The sequence below is a fragment of the Acipenser ruthenus genome, chromosome 7, assembly GCF_902713425.1.
Source record: "Acipenser ruthenus chromosome 7, fAciRut3.2 maternal haplotype, whole genome shotgun sequence".
Classification (NCBI taxonomy): domain Eukaryota; kingdom Metazoa; phylum Chordata; class Actinopteri; order Acipenseriformes; family Acipenseridae; genus Acipenser; species Acipenser ruthenus.
Genome location: NC_081195.1, coordinates 8,076,212 through 8,103,272, shown reverse-complemented (window position 1 = coordinate 8,103,272; position 27,061 = coordinate 8,076,212). Strand labels below are relative to the sequence as shown.

The window sequence follows — 27,061 nt, the reverse complement described above, 5'->3', positions numbered from 1 at the left end:
GAACTGCCAGTGCCATTCCTTAGAAGGGGGGGTTTATATACTGATGTGTTACTTCTTATACAATGCTATAGGTTTGTAGTGATTTAATACTAAACTATTAATAAAAATAAACTCATCCTTTCTACACTGCCTGTAGAAAGTTTAACTGAATGCTTGTGACAGAGAGCGAATGAATCCGAGTAAACAATCTCCCTCCCGACCTGTGAGGGCGCTGTGTAACAGGAACAGTGTGCCCCGGACTGGATGGTTTGACAGTTCATTCCAGGGTCAGTCGGAAATCATCCATCCAAAAAGGGAACAAAGCCACAATACTAGAAGTCAGTGCCTTACTGCGGTAGGTGATGTGTCAGTCATGGATTGGAGGAGACGTGATTGCACTCTCTACCAGAGGGGGCTTGACTGAAGGTATATCAGGGTGTATGGCCGAGCGATCTGTTCCTTTGTTATGGTTACGGACGGACCGGTAAAAGGAGTACAGAGATAAGATAACCGTGAGTGCTGTATTTTGTTTGTTTTATAACTGTTTATTTGTAATTATTAGATGGCTAAACACCCGGGAGCTGTCGCTGTCAAGCCAGCATTAAAACCCGGATTATAACTACTGCACCAAGTCACTAATCACTGTGTATTCACCACCAGCACGGAAGCACTGCGAAAGGACGCGGAGCCGTGCCAGGACAGTGCCTTTGCTTATTATTGTTTCGGGACTGAAACCCAGTATTATTTCGCTGTGCAAACTTCACATTTCTGTGTAGTTGCCAGCGCTATTATCAAACGGTGCAAAACCGGGAAAAAGAAAAATAAAAGAACTGTTTGCACCGTGAACTCTGTCTGTGTGTTATTATTGTTGGAGCACTGCATCAGCTCTACAGCTGCGCACTACAAACCTCTTTGCCACAATGCTGTATTTGTTGCATTGAATCCACCTGTCATTTATTAAAAGCAGTACTTAAAAAATAGTTGAGCATGTGAGTTTTAAACATATGGACCAGGGGTGAGGCACGAGCAGGTAAAAAAAAAAATAAAAACATTCAATTGAGACTGTAAATTTTCCGCTCCAGCAGAATGGAGAGTGTGACACCGTGGGATATGACACTGTGGAAAAATCAACAACCAAAAGTCACAAGCTTTGCTAGATCTTACATCCTTGACACATCTAATACTGTGAACTTTATCACATTTTGCATCACGGCTAAATACGTTCTTGCGTTGTGAGTCTGTTACGCAGCTGGTAGTTAATTAATATGGGGAGGGCGGATCGTTGTCGCTGCACACCTACAGAGGTGAGGATTTGTATGAACTTTAATTTGTGGTTGTTTGATGAGGAAAGAGATGTGGTGGCGGGGTGGGGGTGGGGGGGGGGGGGGTGTTGTCAAGGTTATATTGGGATCCCAAAATGAGGGTGTCGGATGTAACCGAGTGATGTAAATTACTGCAGAAGGAAAAGTAAGAAGGGAAAAAAGGTTGCTCTATTTTATTATTTTATTTTTTTATACATACACACATGCATACATAGTTAAATATACATACACACAAAATAATAATAATAATGCAGCAATATAAAAGTAATATTAAATAATGTTGGGAACTCAGAGTCACTAGCCTGGGGCTTTGATCTCTTCACTCCCTTTCAGTGCCTCAGAGACCTTAGGACATCTTAACCTTTTCACTGCCACGCTATGAACACAATTTGAAAAAAAAAAAAAAAAAAAAAAAGTGTCCAAATATAATTTTTCCCTGATTTTTCTCCCAATTTGGAATGCCCAATTGTTTTTCTCCTCACAGCAGCAATTCCCCACATGGCTCAGGAGACCCAAAGATTCGGTGTGCGTCCTCCAATCCCACGACCAAGCCAGCTTCCTTTTTCACCCAGGAACTCGAGAGCGGATGTCAGCGAGCTACCAGCCTCTAGAGGACAAAGGTCAGCCCTGCAGGTGTCCGCTCTGAGCTCACTGGATGACAGGCCAGCAGGGTTTGCTGTAGAGCGAAGAGAAGAAACAGTCCCTGCCGGTTTCACTTCCCTAACCCACGGGAGCGCCAAAGCCAATGCGACGCTCCCTTCAGACTCCCCAGCTTCGTACAGCCAGGACATGAACCTGCGCTGTATGACTCGCCTTGTGCACCACACGGCTGCACTTCTACCAGACGAGCCACACAGGGACCCCATAATAAATACACATTAAAAAGAAATCTATTGGAAATCAGAAACCAGTGTTTCGGTTTCAGAATCAATACTGCAAAATCCCCAAAGCTTACACGTTATATGATATTTTCTAATGTACCTTTTAAATGGATTATAGAATATATTTTTGAAAAATAGCACAAGTTTTTCTTTAACAGATAAATAATATAGTAGCACTTAAATTAATCAATCAATTCTTTCATTTAAGCAGGTAAAACAAAACAGTTGAGAACAAGTTTGCATTTACAATGGTGACCCAGCCAAGAAGGCTGAGACTGCAGCAAAAACCACATATAATTAGAAGCCGTCATACAAATATTGATGTAACACCATAATACAATACGTTACAAAACATCACCAAAAAAAGTAAAATAAAACCGCACAATCCAGTCCACTTGATGCAGGTTTAACAATTACAGATATCAGTTAGTCGCAAATCCAGTTTATGACTAAAAAGGTTAACAGAGACTTTATATTATGGGGAAAGCATATCCGTGTAATAACTACCAATGGTTCCTGTTCTTATAAATGGCCTGTAAGGTGTCTGACATGTAATTACATCAGGTAACAAGATGTTGTGCACAAGCCTGTTTTCAGGTAATAATACAGTCGTCACCATGTACTGTAAGAACACAGGTCATTGGTAATAACTTGGTTATTATAATGTTGTTTACATGTCTGTTCATGCCTTATATTTTGAAGTGCTTCCCAGAATTACAAATATCAATACATATCAATACCTACACCTCGAAATACAAATATCAATACATATCAATACCTACACCTTGAAATACAAATATCAATACACATCAATACCTACACTGGAATTCTGAGTAAAATGTCATTTCGGTGCACCTGGCTTTTTAAATAAATTGCGAGTGTGTGTGTTTTCTTCTCTCTCCCTCTTTTTGCCCTGCAAATTGAACACACAAAGCGCTGTGTGTTATTATAGATGAGGGTGAGATAGCAAGTCAATCGCTGTCACTTCCAGGGTCTGGAAGCTCATTTAGATTCAGGTATTCGTTCCATAGAATACACACACAACTCCGGCGAGGTGCTGCTCATCAAACGCTTCTCGTAAGTCCACGAGGTTTTGAAGTGCTTTTGACTTCAGCGGTATTCATAACTAGAACATCACAGGTTTTGATCTGTATTCTATGCTAGGGGATGATGTACGATTCCCTTAGTTAATATCCATAACTATTATTAAACACTCAATAGTGTTGGATTTAGAAATACTGAAAGAAAGTAAAATTCATGGACAAACGTTTCAAAAGGAAGTCTTTCTCAAAGTCTTTGTTTCCCGGCTGTCTCTTACGTTTTCTAGTAGACATTGAAAAAGGCTTCTGCAGTAGATGAAACGTTTGTCATTGAATTTTAGTTTCTTTTAGTATTTCTAAAAGAATAAATTACCTTACACTGCGTACATCCATATATTTAACATGCATTTCTCAATGTTCAGGACATTGAAAACTGTAAGACATGTTTCAGGGATGCCTGCACATGTGCTCCTAATAAAAGCATGCATGTATACAAGAAGGGACTGAAGGTGGGGAGCGGGGTTGCTGATAGCCCCAGTTATCTCGGGCTGGTCTGAATTATAAAGCTGATTCCTGGAGCCAGGCTCCTACAAACCTCATTAAATCCCTGTGTATTCAGTGTATGCAAATCGCCCGTCCCCAGATCGGTCCTTGATTTGCCTTAATAGAGTTTTATAGCTTTCCAATTTGCTCAAATCTGTTTTGGCTGTCACCCCGCCCCTGTCAGCAAGGCTACAGAGCGGCATTCGTTTAAAGAGTGTGCGGTGGATCAGATTGACCTTCACAGTCCTGCTGAGCCCCCCCGTCTCTCCTATCCTTCCCTCTGTTCATCTACAAGCACTCCTGTCTATGGACTATTTTTGGGTATGTGGAAAGGGGGGAGGGAAGAGTGGATTGAGAAAAATCAATAAGATGTATGAATTACTAAATTATGAACAGCAAATCGCTCACTAACTCACAAGAGCTCAAAAAATTGTTTGCTAAATTACCAATTGATTTAGCAATTTTAGGCCTCAATTGAATTCCTTGCCTTCATTTCAAATGAGAAAAATGCAAACATCCGGAATTACTGTGTGTTTTGAGAATGTTTTGCAGTGTTTTTAAAATCAGAAACTTTTTCATTTCTTCACAATCTAGGCTGTTGAAGGAATGTTTGATGGTGGGCTCAGACACGATTTCAATGGGTTCTTTTATATAGTGCCTTTCGTACCACAGTAAACAGAAAGAAGTCTGCAATATCAATAATAATAATACTTATGACCGGTATTGTATATGAAACATGTAATAATATACAGTATATGTTATGATTCTGTTATAGCAAAACATTGTTTCAAAAGTGTATTGCCATTCAGTATTACTATTTCTTCTCCTAATCTGTAGCCATTAATAGCATAATTAATAACATGGTTATAGATTGTATAAAACCACTTGTAGTATAATAATGCATCCTTAAACTAGAGCATTTCTATACATTGCTATTTTTTTTCTTTTGTAAAAGTAACCCTTTTTAAATAGCAAATCAACAATCTTATTTTCTTCTAAAATGTATTTCTGTAGCCTGTTATATTAATAATGAATGTCTAATATTGTTCATGACATACTTTTATAGGGCGGCAGTGTGGAGTAGTGGTTAGGGCTCTGGACTCTTGACCGGAGGGTTGTGGGTTCAATCCCCAGTGGGGGACACTGCTGTTGTACCCTTGAGCAAGGTACTTTACCTAGATTGCTCCAGTAAAAACCCAACTGTATAAATGGGTAATTGTATGTAAAATAATGTGATATCTGTATAATGTGAAATAATGTATAATGTGATATCTTGTAACAATTGTAAGTCGCCCTGGATAAGGGCGTCTGCTAAGAAATAAATAAAAAATAATAATAATAATAATAATAATAACACATTTATAATTTACGGAAAATTATTGTCGGTTTATTTAGCAGGTGGAAAAATGTACCCTCTGTACCATACCGTTAGATTTCACACACACACAAAAAAAATTATTGTACTCAAAACGTTATATAGAAGGGCAACCAGGCTTATCCCAGCACTTCAATGGCATGGGCTATGAGGACAGGTTAGACGTATTAAATCGCTTCAGTCTGGAAGGGAAAGAGCTGGATAAAGAGGATTTATTTGGAGTTTATATAATTCCTACAAAGTAGGAAAGATAAGGTCAGCTAAACTAAAGTTATAATTTTAAACTCGGCACAGTGAGCCGGACTTAGGAATACAAATGAAATACAAACTTAACTGATCAGTATCCTTCTGCTCCGTGCTGGTGGAGAAGAGAAAGAGGCTCTTCTACTCTCTGAACAGCCTTCCTCTGCTCTGTGCCAGTGGAGCAGAGAAAGAGGCTGTTATACTCTCTGAACAGTGTCCCTCTGCTCCATGCTGGTGGAGCAGAGAAAGAGAAAGAGGCTATTCTACTCTCTGAACAGTATCCTTCTGCTCTGTGCTGGTGGAATAAGAGAAAGGGAAAGAGGCTGTTATACCCTCTGAACAGCCTCCCTCTGCTCTGTGCCGGTGGAGCAGAGAAAGAGAATGAGAAAGGGAGGATCTTATAACCTGTCTGCGACTCCTCCCATGAGACAGGAGAGAATAATTGGTCGTAATTTAAAACAGAAATAAAGATCTGAATTGCAACTTCAATCACACCATTATTAGTAGAGGAGAGAAATGGAGTTATCATTAAATTAACAGTTACAAATACAACATTCAGGTTGTTATATGTACAGATAGCTTTAAAGACCTGAGTAAATGCTTTAAAATAGGGGGTCCATGGATTAGCATTGACTTTGTCTTGTCTAGACTCAGACATCTCAAGTCTCCTCTTCCGTCTGTTACAGCAGGCGCCTGTCGCAGTTTTCCACACGCACTCTGTGATTTGCTGTAGTTGAGTCAGGAAAGTGGGAGGGTGATTAAAATTGTAGCCCCAGAAACATTGCCGCCTTGCCTGTCTGCGTGCCTGCCTGCCTTCCTCCCTCCCTGCCTGGGCTCCTATAACTGCAGAGCTACATGGAGTGATTGCTAACCTCACATCACAGGCAGGGCTAACTTCACAGTGCTGTGAGCTCTCTCTCTCTCTCTCTCTCTCTCTCTCTCTCTCTCTCTCTCTCGTGCCTTTTGTTAAACTGCTAAGCATTGCCGTGCGTAGCTGGGGCATATAACATTAACATTAAAAATAAACATTCAGGGGGTTCCCGAGTGACTCATCCGGTAAAGGTGCTCTGCCTTGAGGTCGCCGGTTCGAGTCCAGGCTATTCCACTGTAGACCGTGGACGGGAGTTCCCAGGTGGCGACGCACAATTAGCCGAGCGCCGCCCAGGGACGGGATGACTTAGGTCGGCCAGGGTGTCCTCGGCTCACCGCGCACTAGCAACCTCTGTAGATTCTCCGGGCGCCTGCGGGCTTGACAAGATCCCAATATTCAAATAGAAAATATTTTTATGACGGCATAGACGTTGAAAATGATATCACGACTGAGAAATTTCCCAATGAAAAGAAGAAAAATAAACTTTTCAGAAGCAGTTCTTTACTAGCGGGCTCCGCTTTCTCCTCTCTGCTTGTTCTCTCCCATAACACGTTGCACTGCAACGCTGCCTCAGTTGTTTGGCATTTCCTCTGAGCGAGTGGAGACTGCTATACCGACTAGTCATTATACAAATAAATTATTGAGAAATACAAGTTTTAGTGCTGCTGCAATGTGATGAGGACATTGCCTGTTGTTGAAAAAGTGAGGGAAACATGTTCCCAGTGTGTAAATTCCACCTACGCACAGAGAGAGTGGTCACTTGAAACGGTATTTTTGGATAGGGAAGCACCTGCCAACTGAGTGCTGGCTATCTCGATATCAGCTCATTGAGTATAATGGACCTGCATCAGGGATATGCAGCTTTTATATATTACAGAATATGCATTATAGATGGAATGGCCAATGAAGACAGTGGCACAAGTATGTACTACATCTGGTATGGGGTTTCTATTATAATTATTTTTTTGTTTTACGTTAACTTAAGGCATCCAAAATGTATGTAATTGGGCCCAACTTTAGTGTTTTTTTTCTTCTTTTTTTGTACCGATCCCTTCTTTTCAGTTCATCCTCATTGACTATCGGAGCCCGGAGTGTGTAATAGTGTTTGACGGCTGCTAACTCGTTAGCTTGCTGTATTTCTCCCTGCAGGAGCCCCTGCGGAGACGAGACAGCTTTATCTCATTGCCGTTAAGTACATGACACTGATGTTGTGGGCTGCATTGACTGAATCCAGCCTTCACTCAATGCACCACAATTGTTTTACATTGGCTTTCATTGAGTGGGATCAATTTGCATCGATCCAGCCTGCAAAATCAATGAGGCTGGGTGACAGGGAAAAAGAGCACAGGAGCTAGGGGTGGATCTGGAGACTGCAGTGTGAAATTTGAAATATATAACAATTCTTTACCTGTAGTTAGACAGCAGTTTAATTGCATATTGGAAGGTGTTTTGGAGAATGCTAGTCAACTACATTCCATATTTTTTATTATTTGTTCACTCCCTCCGTATGTCTGAGCCCTTAATCCCTCCTTTGCTCTCTCCCCATAATATCTGTCTTTCTGTTTCTTCTTGCCCTCCTCTCTCTGTCTCCTTTTTCCACTCTCTTTCTTATCCCCTCTTTTTCCTCTCCCTCTCTCGTTGACTCTCTCTTTCTCCCGCTCTCCGTTACCTAGTCACACTCCTTCTCTCCCTCTTCCTCTCTCTTCATAAAAAGGAGGACTGATTTTAAAGCTTCTGTTTTCTATGGAGAATTAAAAAAAAAAAAAAATAAATAAATAAAATAGACCAGCCCCTCTGGCACTGGTGCCTCTATGGTAATAAATTCCTGTCTAATTTAAATTTCATTTCTGTCAGAATTTGATTTCCCCACTAAAATGGGGGAGAAAAGGGAATAAAGCAATCATCTGACCTTAATCCTGATCAAGGTCTTTCTGACCATACTGCTTTATAAACCCTTCTACAATGCAGAATATAGCTGCTGATTTTCTTTCTTTCTTTCTTTCTTTCTTTCTTTCTTTCTTTCTTTCTTTCTTTCTTTCGCTACTACAGTATCATTGCCCACACTCTGTGTTTTGTTATGTTTGTTAAGTTCACGAGTTTGTCCTTGAGATTCTGTTTGTTTTTTAAAACAATTAGCTTGAATCATTTCCGATTGGGTAGCTTGTTGAAAGACAGTGGACACCTCACTGCTATTACCTGTGAGCAGCCAGTGACAAAGTGTTCACTGCTGTGTAGGCACACAAATGAACACTCCAACAAAGTGTGTGTGTGCGTTTTTATTTGAGGACCAGGGTGCACTGGGAGCGCTCGGCTGACGTCCCTAAGCCAGTATGAAATAGCTCTCTTAATCCCCCGCTCTCCGGGCCCAGTCGTGTGATAGGTAGTTTCGATCAGTTCTCTAAAAGCATGGGAGGGAACAGCTTCAGCTCCATTAGCCTTTACTCTCTGATTCCATATCAACCGAGGAAGGGAGTGGGGGGGGGAGCGCTTTACAGAAAAAAAAGAATTAAATAAAAAAATCAAGAAAATTGAAAATCCGATCTGAAGCAAGTACTCTGCGTGTTGAATCTGAATGTGTCTCAGTTTTTTTTTTGTTTTTTTTTTTACGTTAAGTTGTTTCTGCATGTGCTAGTCTACTCGATTTTGAAATGTTGGATTTCACTCTTTGTGGATCACTTCCCTGATGAAGGCACGAGCCGAAACATTTGTCAACTTGATTTTTATTTTTGCATTTTAATGCCTCTGATCTGCTCCCTCCCTCACCCCCCTAAGAGAAAGGGTGCTCTCTCCAGTCCAGGGCAGGGTTGAGGCATGGAGACTGAACTACTCCCTCACCCCTAAGAGAAAGGGTGCTCCCTCCAGTCCAGGGTAGGCTTGAGGCTGAACTCCCTCGCCTCAATGAGCTATGGAGATAGTCACTGAGCTAAAAGAGTAAATCCCAGTAAGTCATACTTCATATGAATTATAAGTCACTCTGTATTTCTCACATTCATCTGTGTGAAGACACACACACTATGGTAATCTTGTATTTAGTTTTTATCTCACGCAGTGTGAAATGGATTTCCTGGTTGCAGTTAGCAATTAACAATCAAACTTGGCTGTTTTCAGATACGTATTTCACAACTAACTAACAGCTAACGTATCTAGGTCTAATATATTCTAAATCATCTGACGCGTTTCACACGCTTTGTTCCTCTACAACCAGTATCCTCAGTCACAGATTCTGAAACCACGTTTCAACTAATACCGTCTCCAGCAATAATGCATAGCTGTCTTCTTGACTTAGAAGGAGGCATTTTCGTTTACTTCAATGAAGGTTCATCCTCCTCTTTTAGTATTTCTAAATTAAGCACTGTTGCAGGAATGGAAATACCACCCCTATTGCATAGCAGTTTCACCCATTCCAGCTTTTAATACAAGCTTAATCAGACACGGTGTGCATGTAACAAGCTCAGGTGTGTCTTATTAAACTCCTAATTAAACCAGGAGTGGATCAAACTGCTATGCAACGGGAGTCTTATTTCCATCCCTGTGTTGAGTGTTTAATAGCTATGGAAGATGTCGGTTCCCTGTGTATTCATCCTTGCTCCATGTTAAATAAAATTAAAGGAATGGTTAGCTGAACCCGGTGGGACTCTCCTCCTGTGAACGAGTCTGTGCTCTCTTCCAAAAGCCTAATCCACGTCGAGGGATCCCCTCTGCTAACGAGTTTCACTCCAGCCAGCTTCATCTCCTTTAATACGCAGCTCTATGATAATCAGCAGTTCAAAGAAACTTCAAATGTAGAAACGAAGAATCGCGTGGGATCGAAAGTCCCTGGCTGCTTCTCTGGATATTAATGCTGTGGTAACATTAAGGAATGTCAGATCATTTTACTTGCTGATTGAGCAGCACAGGACCCAAAGAAATCAAGAAAAGTAGCATGTTGGAAATTAGTGAAAGGTGCAGTGAATGGGCTCAATCAACAGAAGTGTATGCTGGGCTGTTAAACAGAATTCCAACCGTACTGCAGTGCCACAGTAAGAAGGGCATCTTTACAATGTTCAGTTCAAATCTTGTATGGTTTTACAACTACATAACATTACATTATTGGTATAATCACTTATAGAGATTTCTGGGGCGCGTTTCATTGTGTTGCACTGTCAGAAGCAGCGCTGGCAAATCCTGATCACTTCCAAATATGTAGATAATAAAATTGTCATTGTGGTATATTATCATTTAGTGACCCGGTGTTGGTGAATGACAAGCTGTGATGGCAAAACAATTACTTTTACGCAGGTGACATTACACTGCCACACTGCAGTCTAGAGCTTTGTTTTAGAAGATGATCCCAGTGTCCTTACTTTGTGTCTGCAGCGTGCTGAAATGGAGAGTGATGCTTTCTGAATGGCCTAAGCTTATGACAAATAATCTTTGGGGTAACTTCACAATAATTATATATATATATATACACAGTACCTTGCAAAAGTATTCAGACCCCTGACCAATTCTCTCATATTACTGAATTACAAATGGTACACTGAAATTTCGTTCTGTTTGATATTTTATTTTAAAACACTGAAACTCAAAATCAATTATTGTAAGATGACATTGGTTTTATGTTGGGAAATATTTTTTCAGAAAAATAAAAAACTGAAATATCTTGCTTGCATAAGTATTCAACCCCCACACATTAATATTTGGTAGAGCCACCTTTCGCTACATAACAGCTTTAAGTCTTTTGGGGTAAGTATGTATCAGCTTTGCACACAGTGTTGGAGTGATTTTGGCCCATTCTTCTTGGCAGATTTGCTCCAGGTTGTTCAGGTTGGTTGGACGACGCTTGTGGACCGCAATTTTCAAATAGTGCCAACAGATTCTAATGGGATTGAGATCAGGACTTTGACTGGGCCACTGTAGGACATTCACCTTTTTGTTCTTGAGCCACTCCAATGTTGCTTTTGCCTTGTGCTTGGGATCATTGTCCTGCTGAAAGGTGAATTTCCTCCCAAGCTTCAGTTTTTTAGCGGACTGAAGCAGGTTCTCTTGCAGTATTTCTGTATTTTGCTCCATCCATTCTTCCTTCAATTTTAACAAGATGCCCAGTCCCTGCTGATGAGAAACATCCCCACAGCATGATGCTGCCACCACCATACTTCACTGTAGGGATGGTGTGTCTTGAGGCATGGGCAGTGTTAGGTTTGCGCCACACATAGCGCTTTTTTTTTTGGCCAAAAAGCTCTATCTTTGTCTCATCTGACCACAAAACCTTTTCCCACATCACAGCTGGGTCACTCTCATGCTTTCTGGCAAACTCCAGACGTGCTTTCAGATTGTACTTTTTGAGTAACGGCTTCTTTCTTGCCACCCTCCCATACAGGCCAGTGTTATGCAGAGCTCTTGATATGGTTGACTGGTGCACCATTACTCCACTCCCAGCCACTGAACTCTGTAGCTGCTTCAAAGTGATTGTTGATCTCTCTTTGGCTTCTCTCACAAGTCTCCTTGTCTGAGTGCTGAGTTTTGAGGGACGGCCTTTTCTTGGCAGTGCCTGGGTGGTGTGATGCAGCTTCCACTTCCTGATTATTGATCCAACTGTGTTCACTGGGATATCCAAACACTTGGATATTATTTTGTACCCTTTCCCTAATCTATGCATTTGTATTACTTTATCTCTAACTTCTGTACAATGCTCTTTGGTCTTCATTTTCCTTCAGATTCACAGCCTGACCAATGATCCTTCAACAGTGGAGTTTTTAGCCAGAAAATGTGACAGCAACTTTAATGGTTCACAGGTGGGTAACGGTAAGGTAATTGTGTCCTCGTTAGGGCAATTTCTTTCATCAGTGTAAACTGGGAGCTTCCACAGCACAGGGGTTGAATACTTATGCAAGCAAGATATTTCAGTTTTTTATTTTCTTAAAAATATTTCCCAACATAAAACCAATGTCACCTTACAATAATTGATTTTGAGTTTCAGTGTTTTAAAATAAAATATCAAACAGAACGAAATTTCAATGTACCATTTGTAATTCAGTAATATGAGAGAATTGGTCAGGGGTCTGAATACTTTTGCAAGGCACTGTATATGTGTGTGTGTGTATATATATATATATATATATATATATATATATATATATATATATATATATATATATATATATATATATATATATATATATATATATATATATATATACACAGTCTAACTTCACTATAAGAAACCGCCTTTTCTAACAATCCAAGCAGCAAGAACCGTTTTTATCAATGGTCCTATGAGAAAATGTCCATGGATAAAACGATCTCGGTAGTGACTGACATTGAACTTTCTCCAGTGTGAATATGTTATTCTCTCAGTGAAAACAAAGACCTTGAATCATTTCCGATTGGGTAGCTAATTCGAAGATAACCTATTGTAGCGTGAATCATGTGTGACGTATGTAACCGTTGCCATCTTCATACAAACTGCAACCATGGCAACAGGCATGAACAAGACTAAAACAGCGTGCATTGAGAAGAGCACGAAAAATTTGAAGCAATCTACGCTGGATATGTTTTTCAAGAGAAAGGGCACATAATTACTGTATTCAGCATGCACGTGCACTTTATTTTTTTCATTTATTTCCTATTTTCTTTTAAATATACAGTTTAAATGTTGATCAGTGTGAAGTTGTCTTGAAAGAACTACTGTATACTGTATAAAGATGTTCAGTTCAATTTGGTCATTTCTTCATTATTCTGATACAGCAGGTTGTCAAACCCTATTATAGTGAACAACCTGATATAATGAACATTTCTCCATGTATGTACATCATGCAAATCCAACTATAAGCATTATTCTGCTTCTGCCTGTGCTATTTTTCAATGGTCAAAACTTCGGTATGGTCGCTGCATGAGGATTCGGCTCTGTACACACCCATGGCAGTTACCAATGCAGAGACTGCTGTAGAACAAGCTGTGCGGACTTAGATATGTGATGCACCTGTCAACCAAGCTCCTGCTATTATCCTCTGTTCATGTCTGTCTATCTGTCTTGCCCATAGAAAGAGAAACTGAATTGAAACAGGGATATGCAGTTTTTGTATATATTACATTACAAAAATTGTGAGGGACATAAAAAGTGTGTGCATTACCCCTTATAAAAGTTACCCATAATAAAAGCATAGCAAAGTGTGATAAAGTGCAGTGAAAGCATGGAAAAGCATAGATAAGCACTGTAAAGAATAGTGAGGTATGGTAAAGCAAACCAGGGTAAACTATGGCAAATGCATAGTATAAGCATGGTAAGGGACATTGCTGGGGTTGCTTTTTCAGTCCGACCCCAGTATAAATGCTTGTAGAACTATAATATTATTGCAGTATTATATCTTTGTCAGTGAAACAGGATTGTTAAAGGATATCTGGTTGGCTTACAGGGAACACCAATTATTTTAACATTATTGCCATTGTAGCGTCACATAAAGCTGCCAGGGGCCCAGTTTAAGAAGATGATAGATCACAGGCAGCTGATCCCACTGTGCTTGCCTTGTACCTGCAGCACTCGCATTATGTTGCGCTCTTGCCGTGAGGAAGGACTAACCGATGTTATCAGCAATTTATAGCGACACGGAAAGGCTGTCCAGCCAAAGAGGGTGCTGAAAAAAAATGAGGGCCAGGAGCGAATGATCCCTTTTATCAGCTTCTGCGAAGGAGCTGAGAGCTCTCCTAATGACAGAGGCGCTGCCCGGAGGAGCTGCGCTCAGAGATAGTGTTCTCTACCAGCTCTGGGAGCCTGGGAGAGTGGATCTGTAAGAGCAGCCCTCTAACACAGACAGCACTCCAGCTGAGGGCCTGCTAATGAGACTTTGAGTGGCTTCCGCTATAAGCCGGTGTTGTGCTGTATCACAGGGAGGGAATGGAGAGAGACAGAAAGAGGTGAATGAAGAGTTTTCCCCCATGCTTTTCCCATGGTTATACTATGCATTTAATTCATAAAAACATGTCACCAATGTTTCGACACAGTGCCTTCGTCAGGGTGCAACATGCATGTGTAGGATTACAGAGTTAAATACAATTGAGGTTATGAAGAGCGGGTTAATCTAATTACACATTAGTAAAGTACATGCATGTGCCAATTAGTCAACAGTTTACTACAAGGTCGCCAGAATATAATTCTACACATTTATAACGGGGATAGCACACTTCTAGCAAATCATTTGGTTTGTGTCTGCTTTTAGACGGGTTCTGATTTTCTGTTTTTATTTTTGAAAAATCAGGTTGAACTTTACATTCTGAAAACGCATGTTTAATCGTAGGGGTTCAGAACAGCAAATCTGCACTTAATGAGAGTCCAGTGCAAGGACCGAAGTTTTAAATGCATTGAATATACATGCCAACAGTGCCTATATGGTCGGGACAGTCCCGATTTCCTAGCAAATGTCCCCTGTCCCGATGCATAGGAAGAAAGTCCCGATATTTACCCAGAATAAAAATAATTTATTCTGCACAGTAGAGTTTGTGAAAACCACACGCTGTGCTCTTCGTGCGGCTGACACATCTGCTGATCACTAACTTACCGTTATACAAAGGTAAGAACGCGTCATTGTGTCTGTTTACTGTCATGCTGGTCGTGTGGTGTTGAGTTGAGGGGATATGTTTAGTATATGATAGAGTGTTTTTTGCTTATGACCCCTCCCTTAGCTTGGAAATCTCCGCCCTCATTTGATCAGCAGCAAAGATTAGATTGAAAATGATCTCTTTAAGAAGCAAAGCCCCTGCAACCCAATCGTTGTTCCATGATGTTTAAAAGAAGAACCTGAGAATAGTTACTTCACTCTAAAAGGCGAGCGATGAATTAAGGTATTTTGAGAGCCCTTGAAAAATAAACGTAGAAAAGGAGCAAGCCTACCCATAACTATAAAACACTAAACTGTTGAATATGTAGTAATACTAAAAGTTTTAAGTATATCAACATTGTATTGTAATAATGTGTAAAAAATAATGCCATATCTTGTATTAATTGTAAAACGCCCTGGATAAGGGCATCTGCTAAGAAATAAATAATAATAATAATAATTAATAATAATAATAATAATAAAAATAATAATATTAGTTTTATAAATAGGTTATATATTTTTTTTTTTTTTCACGAACTAGTAATACAACGTGATCACAATGTATTTATTTGTTAGTCAGCTAATTATTAAAAAACTAGAACAGTGACCTCTTACGTAAAGCATGACTACATTTTGTACACATGTAAACTTATGGGCCTCTTACGATGGTTTACTGTTTGGTTGCAAAGTTCCTCGTGTTAAACATTTAAATGTGTTTATTCCTTAGTTTTAAACATTTATCAAATGTAATAGATTCTAACAGCCAGAGAGATAGAGGTAGAAAAACTAGAAAAATATGATAGCTGGAGAGATGCAATATAGTGCCGCCTGCCACAATACATCTGCTCTTTTCAAACTGTTTTTTGATTTTATATATATATATATATATATATATATATATATATATATATATAATATATATATATATATAATATAAAATCTGTCAGCCTGTTCAATTGGCAGATTTAGCCAATGCCAATAAAGACCATTTGAAAGACTTGAAATAGAAAAGAGCTAGAAAAAGAGGATAGAGAGAGATAGGAACACTTGAAAGAGACAGAGAGAAGCAACACTTGAAAGAGACAGATAGAAGCAACAAAAACGCAACTGTTCATTTCGGTCGACCTGGATCTAAAGCCTGATTCCTGACTGTTGTATCCCAGCTGACAGCCCCTCGCCTGGGGGAAGGAAGCAGGTCGGCAGAGCAGCCGGACATCGGGGCTCAGCTGAGCGACATCCTCGGTGCAGAAGAGACACAAGCGTAAACAAACAGAGAGAGGAAGGGGGAAGCGAGGAAGAGCAGAGGAAGCACAAACTAGAGATGCTAGCTCTCACTGCGATCAGTCGCTGTCACCACGACGAGCTGCTCTGACGGTAACCCGCGGCGATGGGCCTGTCTCCATCGTTACCATATCACTTGCGACTGAGGGACCGCTTTGAAGATTAAAAAAAGAAAAGAGAAAAAAATAAATAATACAAATCACAAAAGTGGGTTTTCCTATTTTTTGATGTCGAGCACTGTGCTGTCTCACAAAGCAGGGGTGGAGAATGCAGAGTCCTCTCTGCAGTTTTATACTACAGCGAGTGGAGAGAGTTTAGAGCCTGTGGGATTGACGGCACTGGAGACTAATGCGGTATATCTGTCTGCTTGTCTGTCTGTCTGTGTGTCAGCCTGACTGTCTGTCTGCCTGTTCACGTGGCAGATACAGCACACAGATGGGTTAAAAAAAAATGTTTCCGATTCAATAGAACACATCCCCAGTGTAACAGGGCAGAGGCTGGGTGTGAACCCGCACGCTACCAGCAAACGTCTTAACCAGGGGTTCATTTGTAAACAAAAAAGGTATCGGATCTTATAATTAAGGAAGAGGGATAGCATGTTTGTTTTTAGACCTTGTGTACTGACCTTGATTTACAGTAGCTCCCGTATGTTTCAAGTTCTCATCTGCTTGTGGATCGGGGGAGGGGGTTTCATGCCTTATTGTTGGCGTCGGTGGCTGCATGCCGACCTTTGCCTGGCCATGTCTTATCCACTATGCAAAGGAGCCGCGCTCTATGGGGGCATTGACAGGTGGAATCTCTCCCTGTCATTCACTTTCATTGGGATTCCAAATCCCATTGTCTTGCAATAACACTGTTTAAATAGACCAACCTCACAAAGGCTCCCATTTACAGCACAGCATGCTGCCTGTCGCTAAATGAAAAGAAAGGGCTTTAAAGTTCATAACACCAGCAGAACGGATGTCACTACCAGTCATTACATCAACAGACAAAATAAATGAATGATTCTGTTTACTATAGTAATTTTACAGTTTTCCTTCATGCTTCATACAATGGTTTACCATAGTTTTACCATGTTTTTTTGCTTTATATATGCTTTACCATTCCTTTTTGGGCTTACCACACTGTGCTATGTGTTTACTAAGGGGACCTTTTATACAGGTGTTCAGGAGTTCAGCTTTCACATCTAGCTGACCCTTGTCACAGCTTGTCATAGCAGTTTATTAAACAGGCAGGACAGGGGACCTCTGGTTAACTGCAGGGTAATTGTATGGCCTTTTGTCCTTAATGTGGCAATACAGGTCACTACCATCTGGAGTGCACCACTTACAGCCCCTCTCTCGTTTTTAATGTGTGCGATTAATGGGAAGGGGGGGGGGGGGCGTGTATCCAGTGTTACAGCTGCTGAGGACTGAGCATAATTTGACAATTAAACTTATTTGTGGTCCCTGATCAAGACACAGGGAGGGGGAGGGGGAAACTGGACAACATGATTGTCTCTTAAACTGTGTTTGTCTCTCCACAATGTTTAACTGTTGGCTATACGTATCTCTGTCTTTTTGTATATGAGAAGACTCACAGAAGGCCGTGTGCTTGTCTGTCCGGCTGTCCATTCATCCGTCTGTCTGTCTTTTGTATTTCAGAATAACTCTCCATAGTATGTGTGATTGGACCCAGATCAGCAAGCTTTTCTGTCTGTCTGTCTGTCTGTCTCTGACTGTGCCAGACAGACAGGCAGAAATGAGCTATGAAGATAGGTTGAGGGAACGGAATATATCTAGCCTAGAACAAAGAATAATCAGCGGGGGCAGTGGTGAGGGTATGGAGCGGGTTACCTTGCCATGCTATTGATTGGGCGCCTGTGTTTTTTGATCAGTCAGCTACTAGGAAGCGGACAAGCACAGCTCATACATTTTGTTCTCATCTTCTCATCATGTCTCTGTCACGTGTGTTCCAGAACACCCCGGTGGCAACTCCCATCTTCATAGTGAACGCCACGGACCCTGACCAGGGCACGGGGGGCAGCGTGCTCTTCTCCTTCCAGCCCCCCTCCCCCTTCTTCGCCATCGATGGGGCCAGGGGTGTGGTGACTGTCATCCGCCTGCTCGACTACGAGACCACGCAGGGCTACCAGCTCACCGTCAACGCAACCGTGAGTACATCCCGCTGCGTACACGCAGACATGAAGAATCACAATTCCACTATATGATGAGAGGATACACCACAGGTCTTCATGAGTACTGCACAAATATTCAACGAGTGAGGGAAGAGATAAAAACAGAGGGCAGATAGTCCCATGTTGTTTATGTCTTTACTCAAGTATTGATTGTTTGAGTTTTCTTATAACAATCTCTGTGGGGAATTCTGGATTATACCACTGTATTTTTGCAAGTTTCCCCCATGCTTTTCCCATGGTTATACTGTGCATTTACCATAGTTGACACTGGTTTGCCATGTTTATTAATATGCTTTTACCATACCTCACTATTTATTTATTTTTTTTGTTTGTTTTACAATGCTTACCTATGCTTCACCATGCTTTCACTGTGCTTTATTACACTTTGCTATACTTCTCTGATTCCCCCTCCCTGTAGGACCAAGATAAGACACGGCCACTGTCCACACTGGTAAACCTGGCGATCACCATCACAGACGTGCAGGACATGGACCCAGTCTTCATCAACCTGCCCTACAACACCAACATCTATGAGAACTCCCCTCCCGTGAGTACAGCGCTCTCCTTTCAGCACATTTCATCAAGCCACAGACCAGTGGTGCCATGTTTTATTTGATTGACCTGATTGAGTCTGAAATAAGACTCCCAAGACAGTTTTTACTATGTTTAATAAGACACCCAGGAGCTTGTTACCTATACACTAAGGGGCTAATCAAGCTTGTAGTAAAATCTGGAATGGGTGAAACTGCTATGCAATAGGAGTATTTCAACATGAATAGTGTATAAATTAGGTGGGGATTAGGAATCTGGGAATGGTCTTTCTTAGCAGTGAGTTCGATGGTAGATGTTCGGTATTAGATGTCAGTGTTGAGGAAGCTTATAAGAGGCTCACAGAGTGGCTAAAGTGATGTGCTGTATATTATCAGCAGCAGATTGCTATCACTGGTTCCTGGGAGGAGACCGTGAGGCCAGTGGAATTTGGAGTCACCTCTCTAAATGAGGGGCTGTGTGCTGGTACTCACTGCCGAGCAGATGAAAGCCTGTCTGCCACAAATACGCTCTAATCCTGTTAGCGCAGTTCACCCACAGGGAGATAACGGCCGTCTGTTTAGTTTTTATTTATTTATGCCACTACAAAAGGGAAATAGTGGCAACATATGTACGGCTACTGTGTTGAGCAGTTTGTTTTATAATACACAGGACTGTAGGAGCAAGCAGCTTTACTAACTCTGCTGTGCACTCTCTCTCCTCTCTCTCTCTCTCTCTCTCCCCCCCCCCCCCCAATGGTAGCAAGCAGCTGTACTCGCTGAGTTTCTGTTAGGAATCTTGTACAGTATTTCTGGGGTGCTGGGTATCACACTTTAACTGGTTGTCAGAACAGACAGATTATTCCGTTCTACTGCTGATTCACTTGGGATATGATTCTTCTGTAGTTGTCTTCCAGACTTACAAACGGTATCTCATATCCCTCGAATCTCTAACCCGGTCAATCCATAAGCTCAGTCTTAATTAGAAGTGAAAGCAGGAGAGAAAAGCTTCCAGATGCTACATTTCTCTCTGTTGTTTCCTCCTGATTGCTCAGATTAGCTGCTGATCTGATCATGTAATTATGTAGCAAATCTAAAACTCTCTAAAGAGAAACATCCCTCCATACGTGCACGGAAAATGTATTTGTGCCCCAGCCCGTTGGGGGTTGGGGGTGGGAATGTGGAGGGTGGAGGGGGTGGCTGTGTTGTCTGAAGAGAGCTGGAATTAGGGCTCAATGGTGTTAGCTGCTGCCCTCTGATTGTGAGTGAGCTGTCAGAGGACAGAGAATAAAGGTCTCTAAATTGGCAGTAATTAAGGGAGGCAGCTTGTCCCGCTGGCAAAGGCGCATTCAAGAAGCACAATTACCGGCCGCTGATTTATACTAGCACCGCACGCTCACACAAAGGTCACAGGGGCCAGGATTTATAGCTAATGCCGTTCGGATCAGAGTGCAAATTTACTTAGTGCGGAATTACAGCCCCTGGAAGTGGGGTGGGGGTGGGGGTGGGGGTGGCGGTGGGTGGTGGGGGGTTGGAATAGAGATGGGAGAAAACAAGAGAGATGGGTTGAGCTATGTAGAGGGTTTATTGTGCGGGATTACTGGAGGAAGCGTGTTTATTTATTTATGTATTTATTTATTTATGTATTCGGTAATTTGGTTGTATGTTTTGGTTATTTATGCTTATTTGTTTGCTCAGCAGCAGCAGCAGGGTCAGGCCTGGTCAGTACTACTATTTGGATTTAATTTACAGAAGTTGGTGCTTGTGGGGCTTTGCAAGGCAATGTGTTGGTTGCCTGATGTTGATGAAACTGTGCACGGACATTTGAATCAAGAAGCAACTCTACATACTGTGAATGTGCAATAGTAAGATGCTGCCAAGTGGTTGGCATTGTCCAGAAACTAAGCCTTGGCATTTATTAAGAGTTGTGATATTCCATATAATAGTGACCTTCTTGTCCATGGTATTGATATCTGTAATAATAAATTAATATCCTTGGTGGGTTATACTCATGTTACTGGCTATACATTGTGTTTCATTCTCTTGTTCTCTCCCTCTCTCTCTTCCGTTTCTCCCTTTCTGTACATCACTCCTTACACTCTCTTTTTTCCCTCTCCCTCTCTCTCTTCCTTTGTCCCCCAAACTCCCCCCCTCTCTTTTTCTCACTCTTTTTCTCATTTTATTTCTCCCTCTCTTTCAAATCACCCCTCTCCAACTCTTACTCTGTCCCCAATGGTGTTTATTGGAAAAAAGAAACATGGGTTTCACCCTTGTTGGAAATGTCAAGTACAACATTTGCATGCATATTAATGGAGCGTGAAGACAATGGTGGCGGGTGTTAGCGGCCAGACCGACATCCATCAGCTGTCTCACGAAGGTCGCGGGTACGTTATTGTGCCTGCCACCATCAGCACGCATTCATTTGGCTGTGTGTACGTGTGTTTCTTTGAGTGTCGGCCTCGGACGAACCTGGTGTGGGGAGCTAATAGGCGGGGCACTCTCCCACCCCTGTCTTTCCATCTCTGTCCTGTGTGCTCTGTGGATAATATATTGAGAGACGGATGGAGAGGTAGACGGCATGAACCTGAAACTCCCCATTTTTAAAGCTTGAAGAAAAAAACTTTACAATAATAAAATAAAACAAAGAATAAAGAATACAAAATCTTGTGCACCACAGTAAGTGGACCAGTACTAATGTTCCTAATGCTAACAAGTATGTTAATAAGATAGTTAGCATCTGCCTTGGCTGTAAGTGGTAAGAGTGTGACATATGCTTTACTTAGAGTCTTAAGTATGCATGTACAGACGCCTCCTGTACAGCACATACCTGTAGTCAAGGATAAGCATTGTAAAGAGGTAAGAACATGTATTGTAATGCCTTAGTTAGCTCTTTTAAAGGGCTTCTTGCTAATGAAATAATTCCCTAAACCTCAAACTGCCACGCACTTCCATCTGAAACCTGTATAGTGAATGGAAATGCATGACAGGTAAGATTTATGAAATTACTCTATCAGCTACAACAACTTTAAATAGTGCAGAGGTTGCATGAATCCTCTGATGCTGGCAGTTTTGTGACGAGCCCTGGTCCCCTCCAGTACTGAGGACCTCGGATAGCTGTGGGGCTGGAGAGATCAATCATAGACCTAGGGATCAGAAGGGAGACGGATGGGTGCTGCAGTGACTCTGTGTCTTGGGGGCTGTTGACATTTACATGTAAAAAGGAAATCAAACATGCAGGCTTGTCTCGAACCATTTCTCAAAGTGCCTGTCTAACGGATCATTCTGGACTCATTTCCGTTCTCCGTAAGGGGGGCTGATGCAGGGTTTCCCAGAAATAAAATTACATTGTCAAATGAATCATCGTTCTTTTCAAACTTGCTAGAGTTACAGAAACACATCTCTATGCTCAATGCATCTAGACTTGCATCCGGACTTGCATTAGCTTGGACATTTGTTGCCACGTTTATCACCGGACCCACTTGAAAGCCAGTTCAAATCAGTCCAGCTGGTTTCCTTTGGCAGCAGATTGAGATCCATCACATTCCAATTGGGACTCTGTCAGCCCCAGTTAGGATTGCAGGACTGGCAGGGCTCTATCTCTCCATCACGCAAGAGGCGGGGTTAAAAGCATGCAGCCAGGACGAGGGCTGTCAAGGGATTTCATAAATGGCAATTATACAGCGATGTGATACACACAGAGGGTCTTTTGACCTTTGTGTAGCGTCCGGCTGCAGATTGGATTGTAGAATGCAGATGGAAGTTTCATTTTGGAACTAAATGAGATTGATTTTCACAAACTGGTTTCACGGTGCAGATGTGCTTATGTGTCGGCCAATCAGAGAGCTGGATTTGTCCCTTTTGGTGATTTATTATTATTTTTTAAACCTGCTCAGGCCTCAAAACGTATTTTTAAACACATTTACACATTAGGTACCTGGCCTTGCTATTGCGCCAACACTGTATACTTGCAACAAGGATGTGCAGATACCCTGAGCAATTCCCTTTAACATATTTTTAGGTGGGCAGGTACACAACAAGAAAAGCTGCCTTTCTCTCATTTGCCCTCATTTGTACAACTGAATAATAAGCAGTGGCAATGAACCGTGAGTGATTTAAAAGCCGATTGGAAACTCATTTTCCTTTCACCCGGGGGCACTGACATGTTTACTGCCGTAATGCAGGTGGTGCAGTAAACTGACACAAACCATGACACAGAACTAGCAAATGCCACTGATCTGTTACGTGCACGTGGCCTTTCCTTCACACTTGGTTGTCGAGTTTAATCAGAGGAGTACAATTTTTTCTTTGCGTAAATATGCAAGGAATGTGATTTTTTAATGCATGAGTGAGTGTATCACCCCCAATGTATCGGTTTCGTTTCAGGGAAGCACGGTGCGCATGATCACGGCGATTGACCAGGACAGGGGGAAGCCTCGAGGGATTGGATACACCATTGTATCAGGTAGGTGCAAAAACCTTGGATGATAATGCTAATGGTCTGTTGTCAGGAGAGGATTCAGGGAGCTGAATTTTGAACTCTGCTTCTACTCTGTTTTCCTAATCGGATCAGTTTATAGGTGTGGGTTACAATGTAGTTCCAGACACAGAACAGAGATCTCTTCTACACAAGCTCAGATATTTAGTTTATCAAGTCCTTGTTCTTGTGTATTTGAGTTGGAGAACGTACACCCACATCTGCTTACCTTACAGCTGTGCTTGAACCGCAGTGTTCTCAAGTGTGCTCGCTATTTGTTTAACCTTCATTGACCCCTACAAAGTAAGGATGGTAAATGACGGTACGTTGTTGAAGGTAATGGTTAGAAATCATCTTTAATGCAAAGTTGTCATTAGCTGCCAGCAAGATAAGCATGAATGAAACCAACTTGAGGATCGTTGTGTAATCGTTTCCATAATTCCTGCCAGAACGATACTCTGGAGAAGGGTCAAAGGGGCAATAACATGACCCCTGGTAAGGTTTACAGGCTTTATTACAGCACACACAGAACGCAGTGGGATATTCATTTTAAAATGCAGCACTCGTACACTAATTTTATAAAGAAAATCCCTTTATATTTACAATTGTCAAGGGTTTAACCCTAATATCAGAACACAGCACTCATGTTAAGGTATTGATAAGCTCACTTGCCTTACCCTTAAGGCTGTCATTACTCCACTGCACTAGGGAGCACAATATTCATTTCATCTGGAGGCTTGTGTGTTTACTTTGATGTGTGGGCTGTGATCGTTAGAGCAAGGCTGTCTGTATCAAAAGAAATGAAGCATTCTAGTTCTCCGTACTGCTAAGGAGGCTGTGGGTTTCAATATTCAAATCAAACACTCCAACCTTCTGCCTAGTGTCGTTTATGAGTGGAGCGTCCAGGTCACAGCCAGATAACCTGACTGCCTAGTAATTATTGTAAATCTATGACAGGGAGAGAACAAAATGATTATTGGATTATTCAGATCATGCTCTCCACAGGTGAGGGTCACTGGTGTTGATTGTGTTAATTTACCATTCCAAGAGGAGAACCTACAGTTGTATAATCCTCTTGTACAGCAATGGTGCTTGCTTTCTTTTTAGGGTTAGTGTTTTAGGGTTCTGCATTGATTTTTCTCGATGGCCCGCTCATTCACCTCTGTTAATACACCCTTATCACTTTCAGTGCTTTATTGGAGTTCCTCTTTAAGTGGAAGAGGGGGGACTCGTGTGCTCTCAGCACTGTTAATCCCGGTACAGGAGCGAGGAGAAGGGGTAAATTAATGTTACGCCTGAAAGACTCCCCTCCGGAGGTATAGCTGAAAAAAAATGACTGAACTGGTGTTTAACTGTTCGAACCCAGCGCCCGTTTTTTCTCTTTTTCTTTTTTCTTTTTCATTTTCTTCCTCCTGCATTGCTGTTACTTGTCTGTTTCCAACACAGCGCTCCCTGGTTATTCTGCTTTCTGATTTAAAGAAGAATAAATCCCTGAAATATTGAAGGGAATGGGTTGGTGCTGCCTCCTTTACACAGTGCTGCTTTTATAAATGTATCGCAAACTGACTTGTCCATTTTATGTTTTACTACCCTCAGTGATATTAATTACACAATACTGCCAGGATGGGGGAGGTAAGGAGCAGTTCAGTTTCCATGCCTCAAGCCTACCCTGGACTGGAGGGACCACCCTTTCTATTAGGGGGTGAGGGAGCAGTTCGGTCTCTATGCCTTAAACCGGCCCTGAGCTGCATTAGGGGAACTACCCATTCTTAAAAACAAAGGGGATCAAAACTCCACATAAAGGTGCATCCAGCTTTCCACTCCAATGCATTAAGTGCCCTGATAGGAATGAGTGATCTGTCAGAACAGAACGTGGACAGAGATATTGCAGTGACAGCAGAGTGTGCCCCCCAGACCAGGCACAGGCTCCAGGAGAGTCATGCTTCAGTTCCCCTCATACCCAGGGCTGCAATTGAACCACAGCCCTCGCTCTTCAATATATACGGGCAGGCTGGGGGCTCTGTGCGCCGTGCGTGGGCTCACAAGGAAAGCATTTAAAAAAAAAAAAAAAAAAAAAAAGAAAAAGAAAGAAATGCATTCAAGATGAGTTTTACAGGGTCTGACTGTATTTTGATCCATAAATCATGTGGTTTTGTCAAACTGAAAATTGAAAGTAAAATAAAAATAACAGCGTTCCCACTTTTCAAAGGTTTTTGCATCATTTAATAACTGAGAACGCACATTAACTACAGTAGGACAACTTAGGTGAATTTGGTGTTTTTGTGCCATTGGCAGTTTTATTTTCCATTGTATGTATATGTGTGTGTGTATATATATATATATATATATATATATATATATATATATATATATAATATATATATATATATGTGTATATATATAGTTTCTGCATGTTATTTTTCATTTTATGCATGTTATGTAATAATGTGTTTTATTATAAAGCTGAATCTCTAATTTATATATTTCAATAGAACAATTAGAAATTATAGAAATCACTGTGATTTTTCTCTCTCTTTTTTTTTTTCTTTAACTTCCCAAATACTTTTGTCTGCGACTGTGTGTGTGTGTGTGTGTGTATATATATATATATATTTATTTATTTATTCAATGTATTATGGGTCAGATTTTGTATTACAAATGTTGGCAACAAGAAGTCACTGTTCGTTCAGCACAGCATTACCCCATCTGAAGGAATCTAATGCAGTACAGCAGAACCTTTTAATAGTTTTTTTTAGTACGTGTGAATTTCAGAGCTCCCCACAGCAATGGCAATGTGTAATCCATATAACACAAATAAATTAATCTTAATCGTAAGAAATAATATTGAGTGAATGGTTAATTACGGGTGGCTTAAACAGAAAATGAACCATCATCCCCTCACTCGTTGATTCTTTTTGGATTACCATATAGAACTGTTGAGTATCCTCTCTGCACTTAAGTTGCTAGAGTTTTCAGTTCTATCCTGTACTTTACCAGGTAAACTATTCCATGCACGTCTCATGCTGTCAAGTACAAGGAGGGCTTCTTACCTGAACACACTCGGCTTCGTGCGGATTTACTGATACTGAACTCCAGCTCTCAAAGCCTGCTCCACTTCTCAAAAAGCAAACTTATTCATTTGATCTTTTTTTTTTAATTTAGTTTTCAGTTTTTTGGTCCCTATTCACAAAGCTTTAACTAATGACTTATTTAAAGCAAGTTTTTTTTTTTTTATCTGTAAGTAAAATAGTGTTTTTATATTTATTCAAAAGTTTTTAAACTTGTGATGAAGGAAACAACAGTTTTATAAACAGACTTTGAATAAAACATTTGTTAAACTTCGAGAATCAGGCCAGTTGACATTTTTCTTAAACAAATGGTGCAAATATTGACATTAGGAGCAAAACGCTTAGTACTTGCATGGTGATTTGTCATACTTCGATCCTCAAATCATATACTGTGGGCAAATTCTGGATCAGAAACACAGTATTGCTGCCTGCAGTGCTATTTTGAGGAAGTAAACCATGCTTTTAAACTGTGCTGAGATAATATCCCAGAAGCCAAGCCTGCCGGCCATGTGACCTGTTGAGCAGGGGAGTCCAGCTGGCAGATACAACAGCTACCAGCCCCCCCCCCCCCCCCCCCCCCCCCAACCCAAGGGCGAAGCAGGAGGCCAATCCTGTGACTGTGAAGCTGTGCAGGAGGGCAGAAAACTCACCCCAACTCTACAGCTGGAGGCTGGCTAATAGAATAGAGAATGTTAAAAACTGCAATAG

The 27,061-nt window shown here is 41.2% G+C and overlaps 1 protein-coding gene across 1 annotated transcript in view; it reads left to right on the top strand.

The window, feature by feature from the left end:
- The window catches only part of LOC117415382 (cadherin-23-like), a 185,392-nt gene that overhangs the window by 47,692 nt on the left and 110,639 nt on the right, over nt 1-27,061 (top strand). The window contains exons 8-10 of the mRNA XM_059026260.1: nt 18,066-18,260; nt 18,703-18,831; nt 23,195-23,273. Coding sequence (XP_058882243.1) covers nt 18,066-18,260; nt 18,703-18,831; nt 23,195-23,273 — 403 coding nt within the window. The remainder of the gene's footprint in view (nt 1-18,065; nt 18,261-18,702; nt 18,832-23,194; nt 23,274-27,061) is intronic.